This window comes from Rattus norvegicus, chromosome 15 (genome assembly GCF_036323735.1).
Source record: "Rattus norvegicus strain BN/NHsdMcwi chromosome 15, GRCr8, whole genome shotgun sequence".
NCBI classification, from domain to species: Eukaryota; Metazoa; Chordata; class Mammalia; order Rodentia; family Muridae; genus Rattus; species Rattus norvegicus.
The window spans coordinates 13,390,682-13,397,955 of record NC_086033.1 but is presented as its reverse complement, the minus strand read 5'-3'; the positions used below and the strand labels follow the sequence as shown (position 1 = coordinate 13,397,955).

Here is a 7,274-nt window from a genome sequence, read left to right as displayed (position 1 = left end):
ATGTTACTATTACTTTCTCTTTGTAATGGGAAAGTTTATATTTTATCCATTGGATGTTGAAAGGATGTGTCTCCAAGGAATATTGGAAGATATGACATTATACGGAAGCATTTGTATATCTATATTGATGCATATTAATTAGCATTAGAATATTCATACATACTCATAAAAAATTATACATTTAAACTTAAATGTATATACCCTTATGTAATATCAGCTATCTCTGTAATGTTTTATGAATATTTTTTTGTATTATAGAAAGGGAGGAGTTTCTATGCTTTTTTAAACCTTTCTTATACATAGTCTTTAGTACTTTTTAAAACAATAATTATTTAACCACTAAGAAAACACTAAATTATAACAAAAATCTGCCTATTTTTCACTTATTTATAACATTTGCTTCTAGATTTTTCTGTGAGGAAATGGCAGACATTTTCTGAAGACATTCTAAAGAAATCACATTCCACCTATGTTTTTTTCATACTTTGTCAACACATTGAAGCCAGCAGTAGAAAGTATTTTTTCAAAGCTCAAGTGACTTTAGATACATTCTCTTCAGTTGGAAAATTTCTCATTAGATGAGGCCGGCCTGTCAGCAAAGTCCCCTGAGGGCTGCTCGTCAGAGACCTACTCTGTCTGTCTCTGTCTGTGGCTTTCCAAAAAACTATTTAATGCCTCATCTTCTTATTCTGGGTGCTTCCTGTCTTACCAGTGATCTTCAACCAGAAACTCTCAATGGATCCAATATCCTTTAATGGTGTGAGGTTTTCTTCCTAAAAGAACATAAAAGGGTATTATTCAAGTGTATTCATTCTTTTTCAGTAGCAAATTATTTCCTTCTAGCAACTGGAAGCAAGCGATGTCACATTTTTCTTGGAGTTTGAAGACTCTGTATTCTTGTTTCTGTATTACGTGCTGTTTTAGGGATTTGGGGTATGTATTATTTTTCTTTAACGATACTGTCTTTTAACTGTTATTAGAGTTAGAAACTTTGGAATTCACTGCATGCATCTCTTTACACTTATCTCTTTACATACTCATCACACATGAAGGACACCTCTATTCCTTAAATAAATGTAAAGGGCTTTGTATGTTGGATCTTGTACAGTAATGTGCTTGCAAATGCTGATTACACGGGTGGATCATTTCCTGTCATGGTATCCCATGACTGTAGATCGTTTGGTGTATTTCAATCTCAGTACAAACTGGAAGTCAATTAAATGCAGCAATATTCTCCTCTAGAAACTGAATACCTTCCTTCTTCTAAAAATAAATCCAGTTTTACTCTCCAACACTTAGTTATTAAAGCAAGGTCATGGTAGTTTGCTGGAATTTTTCTGTCCTGTTAAATCATGTGTAACTCTTCCAATCCTTAAAACATGCCCTCTACACTGAATGGATGAGGCAAAAAATTGACCTCATGTATTGGATGATCTCACTTAGGAAGAGCATAGTTTGTCATCAGAGAATAGATCAATGTTTTCTACTAAAAAATGATTATGCCGTGATGCCTTCAATAGCTAGTATTTATGTTGTATGATAAGAAAAAACTGGGAATGTGAATACAGTAAACTGGGATTGATACAGTAAAAGTATTTGTAAGCTTTTCGAAATTATTGGACAATTTGTGGTTTTGTTTAAACAATATGAAATTTTATACTAACTTAAGTAATATAGTGAACAGTCTAGGAATCTCTGCTATACTTAGACAAATTCTTTGTCTATCCCACCCTAAAATTCTGTTAGGTTTGCTCAGGGATTTAGGAAGGGAAAGGCTGACTGAGTGGTTCTGATTGCCTTAATATTACTTCAATAGCACAGCCTACAGAGAGGTGGCTGGCTTTCCAGAGCACTGAAGTGGTTGGCTTGAATTTGTACTCCCTGTGTGGAACAATGCAGCACTGGTTTCTCTGAAGTTCTGAGATACAAATTCAGAGTGCAATTTGATAGCTCACCTCCCAACACAAACACAAAATACTTTCAGAAGTTTTCCTATTGGCATATGGGCAGCATGGAAGGCCATAGAACCTCACATTCAAAAAAATATGTATCTAAATTTGTCTCTTTGGCACCCTTTCTACTCCTTTAAAAAAATTAGTCTTGAGAGAAAGATAGGCTCAGAAATAAAAAAAACATTAGAAAGGAAGGGAGTTGGGGAGGGGGGATTTGAAGGGAGAGGTGTAATGATCTGATCTCAAAATATTACAGAATGTTTTTAAAAACTATGTGAGAGTCACACATAAAACACATGTATGCATAGGCATCCTGATTCTCTACACAGGAAAGTGTCCTTTATTCTTACCCCTATACCATGGGAAGCTCAGGGATGACTGGGAACTGGGCATGTGAGGACTGGAGTGACTGGGGAACTAGAAGTGTGAGAACAGGAATGACTAGGGAAATTGGGGGTAAGGACAGGAATGATTGGAGAACTGTAGGTGTTTTATATAATGACAAGACAGTTTTTGCAGATATATTTACTTGAACCCAGGTTCTTTCCTGTTGTTGGAGGGGAAACATAGTTAAATTTCTCTGCAACAATTATGAAGAGTTCAGTATTTTTAAAAAGGATAAAGGGGCACTTGAACAGGTGGAGAACACAAGGAAGAGGTCTACATGAAGCTGTTTCTAAGTTAAACCAGAGCAGAGCATCCTTAGATAGGTCTGGTAGTGAGGAAGATGGTATGTGTGATTTCACTTGGAAAAAAGTCCACTAAATGATCACACCGAAGCATGTGAAGCTTAAGACTATACTTGACCTAGTTGAGTGTCATTGATTTACAGGATAGGCTTAGACATTACAGACCAGATAGAGACTGTGTCCTCATCAGATAGTAGAGCAATGTGGGAGGAGGAAATTTGCAACCATGCATACTCAAGTAAATAGTCATCTCACCAAAACAGAAGCTATTTTAGTATTTTATTTAGAAGCTATTAAGTATATTTCCATATGAAATAAATGCACTGCTTTATTACTAAGTATGGATTTGAAATCAAATGCTATTGAACACTGAGAAAGAATTTTATTCAATAAAATCATACCTAATTATTCAACACTTATTTTTCAGTTTGTGGTCACTCAGTTTGTAATACAAGCCACTTTATGCTTCCAAAGACACTTGGGTTTTCTGCAGGCTTTATACAGTGCTTCCATTTTCACAAAATTTCATCTAAATATACTTTCCTTCAAGTCTAGGGATATTTGAAATGATACAGAATATGAAACTACTAAGGTGGTTTCATACCTGGGCTTATACACCTGATGATCAGTAAGTATTTAAATTTGAATTCATGATTTTAATAGAATATGTGTATAATTTAAATGAAATATTAAAATTTCTTATATATTTCCCAATAGTTTTATAAAACATTACCACAACTTTGCATGGAATATGTGTGTGTGTGTGTGTGTGTGTGTGTGTGTGTTTAATCACATTGTTTTCTTATTTAATTTTAAATTTGCAAAACTCTATATTGACTTGGCTAAAATCCCTGTTATTGAACTAACTATAAACTTAATGTATAAATAGAGTCAACAGTAGAGTGGATCTCATATAAAACCAGAAAAGTGACATTCTTCCTGTACTCAACACTGGGAGAAATATATAACTGTAAATTTATCATTAACTCTGATTGTTTCATTAGATTAATCTAACTTAAATATACATTGAAAGCTCAGAGTCCAAAAAGAAAATTCCAAGTCATAAAACTTAATTACTTCACAACAAGGAAAAAATTCAGTTCACCTAATTTCTAATTATGTTTTCTTCCATGTCTAACATGTCACCTCAGAGTTGAATTTCTTTATAAGGTACAAAGTCATTACAAGTGTTCCTGATTATTTTCCTGTGTACCAAAACATCACAAATGGATATAATCTGTGGCCAGCAGAACTTAACGAATACATTTAACTCATGATCTTCCCCTCACACTGATTATGCAGAAAATAAACTTGTCCAGATTAATTTATTTAGATTTATAGTTCACATCAAGGAGCTTCTCTTTAACCCGTAATATCTTTCATTTACAGACAGGAGGAGATGGCAGGTGTGAACAGGAGTGGGTTTTAGATTTAGTCTTTGCTGTGCTGTTACTTGAAGGCTAGTTAGCTACTAACAAAATGCGGGAGAGCAGAAATTGTTAAAGATCTGTTCAGATGTGAGCGTGAAGAGCAGCGAGAAATGCTTGAATGTGAGAAATGGCAGATAGCGGTCCTCTCTTGTCAAGGCCAGAGGATTTCATTGGTGTTAGAGTCAAACTTATGAAAGATGCAAGCAGTTAAATGTGAATAACATGTACACTATTCTATAACTTATCAACATTTTTCTGTACTTACAGATCTTAATGGACTCTTTTAAATAAACTAGAAAATAAAGTAAGTTGGCATATTGTAAGACTAAATCTTACATAAATTAGCATAAACTATTAATTTCTAGTACCAAAAAATTTGAAATCAGAAAAAAAGTGTGATAACCCTGATCACTTACAGTGAATGAATCCCTTATTATATTTTCCCAATATAAATGATTTTTATCAATCAAATCGATGTTTAGAGATAACTAAAATAAGCAGATTAACATGCTGGACACATAGGTGATAGCTATAGTAAAATTTGAGTTGCTGCTCTGGGAGATGGTGAGAACCCAGAAAGAATTGAGACTTCCTTGTCAAGTCTTCTCCCCCAAATAGGAGGCACAGCTCCCAGTCCTGGGGAAAGGCAGTCATCACTGATCTAAGGACATCTTGGTATATGGTAAAGGTAACCAATGGATACATGGAGTCTGCAACCATGCCCTTGGAAGTCACCACCATTGTTCCCTGTGTAATCATATCAAATGGTCATAGGCTTAGAACAGTTCATGGAGCATTAGATTAGAATTAACTCAGGAGTTTGGGAAATGTTTCCCGCAACTTTAGCCATAAACACATAAAAGATAGTTCTTGATTTTTACATATATTGCTGTGGTAATGGTTTCCCTTACCCAAATCAGAAATTATGACAGACATAGACATTGATTTTTCTTAATTATAAAATTAACTATAAAATTCAAATTTCTAAAAAAATGGGCTATAGATCAATAAACATTTCATGTACTTCTTCATGCTCTTTCTTCTGAATCCTAATTATTGATACCAGTCACTAATGCTTATTACAATCATAATGATAGTTCCATTGCCCCACCATCCTAAAATTAAAATTCATTTTTAAAAGTAAGAATGTTTTTCAGGCCCTTTGACACCTGAGTTTGCAAGAACACTCTGCCTTGCCAATGCATTTTACCTAACACGTGTTATTGTTACATCCTAAAATTAAAATTCATTCTTAAAAGTAAGAATGTTTTTCATGCCCTTCGATGTCTGAGTTTGCAAGAGCTCACTGCCTTGACAGTGAGTTTCACCCTACATATGTGTTGTTGCATATATGAACAGAAGTTTTTATAATCTAACATGGTGTGCATGTTAGACTATACACACTCATGGTTAAATGGTATGCATAGCTGGGGTCAGAAATGTTTTATGATGGTAATTACACTTGCTATTGCTAAGATGTACTTTATGAAAATACCAAGAGAATTTCACCTAAGGAAGGATGTGCTTTATCCAACCTTACACAGACACACTAAACTAGGGTATAATATGTATGCTATAATAGGTGTTATAAAATATGAATATGATTATGATATAGAAACATCTGACATTTTGCTCAATGTACTTAAGAAATTATTGATTAAAAGGATGAATGTTCAAATTTTATAGATATTAATATTCTTATATAAGTCAGTTGTGTATAAATTTAAAAATACCAAGAAAACTAGTTTTGAATGTCTTTTATTGAACTTTTAGGTTGTAATTTTGATTCTCTGGAAGTGCCATCATTTTATTTAGAAGGTTTTATGCTATATCAGCAACATCATAAGATCAATGGAGGGATACAACACATCATCTACTGACTTTACTTTCATGGGGCTGTTCAACAGAGAGGAAACCTCAGGTCTTGTATTTGCCACAATCTCTGTCATCTTCCTCACTGCACTAGTGGCCAATGGAATTATGATCTTTCTGATCCATACAGACACTCAACTCCATACCCCTATGTACTTCCTCCTCAGTCACTTGTCTTTCATTGACATGATGTACATCTCAACCATTGTGCCTAAGATGCTATTTGACTATCTTCTAGGGCAGAGGACCATTTCCTTTGTGGGATGCACAGCTCAACACTTTCTCTACCTCACCCTTGTAGGAGCTGAGTTCTTTCTTCTGGGCCTCATGGCCTATGATCGCTATGTGGCCATCTGCAATCCACTCAGGTACCCTGTCCTCATGAGCCGCCGAATCTGTTGGATTATCATAGCAGGCTCCTGGTTTGGGGGATCTTTGGATGGCTTCCTTCTCACCCCAATCACCATGAGTTTTCCATTCTGTAGTTCAAGAGAGATTAATCACTTCTTCTGTGAGGCACCTGCTGTGCTGAAGTTGGCATGCGCAGACACAGCCCTCTATGAGACAGTGATGTACGTGTGCTGTGTTCTGATGTTGTTGATTCCTTTCTCTGTAGTTATCTCCTCCTATGCCCGGATTCTGGCCACTGTCTACCACATGAGCTCTGTGGAAGGTAGGAAGAAAGCATTTGCTACCTGCTCCTCTCACATGACAGTGGTAACCTTGTTTTATGGGGCTGCCATATACACCTATATGGTACCACACGCTTACCATTCCCCATCCCAAGACAAAATTTTTTCTGTGTTCTACACTATCCTCACACCCATGCTGAACCCCCTCATCTACAGCATGAGGAACAAGGATGTGTCTGGAGCCCTGAGGAGGGCACTGGGGAAGATCAGGAGTTCTCAACGAGCGGCCAAACACTTCTGACTGTTGCCTTCCTTTCAGATAAATGGAAAATGGAAAATTGTCAGTGTGCCTGGGCCTGAGCTGCAGGACTACAGTGCAAGGGAGGATTGAGTGAGCAAGGGAAATGTCGACATAAAAATGTGTCTTCTTTATCTTCCTTGTTTCCTTCACTTCCCTCCCTCAACACTCCTTTTTTCTGAGTTTTGAAACAATAATTTGTTACATAAAACTAACTGAATTTGTTACTTGCTATGTAGCCCAGGATGTCCTTGAGCTTAAAGAAAGTCCTATGGCTTCAACTTCTTGAGCGCTAGGATTACAGAATGCACTGCAATGCCTTATTCTTTCCTTTTTTATATCTTGGTTTCTGTCTTCTCAGAATACAAACTGAAGAAATTTTCCTAAGAGTTATCTTGTGG

At 35.9% G+C, this 7,274-nt stretch overlaps 1 protein-coding gene across 1 annotated transcript; it reads left to right on the top strand.

Moving 5' to 3' along the window:
- The first annotated feature begins 5,922 nt into the window (after positions 1-5,922).
- Or2t1 (olfactory receptor family 2 subfamily T member 1) lies at positions 5,923-6,876 on the top strand. The gene has a single exon (NM_001000502.1). It carries the CDS (start codon positions 5,923-5,925, stop codon positions 6,874-6,876), a length of 954 nt encoding a protein of 317 aa, NP_001000502.1.
- The last annotated feature ends 398 nt before the right edge of the window (positions 6,877-7,274 follow it).

Excerpts from the sequence above, each read along its gene's own strand:
- Or2t1 (NM_001000502.1), top strand. The coding sequence starts at position 5,923 with ATGGAGGGATACAACACATCATCTACTGACTTTACTTTCATGGGGCTG.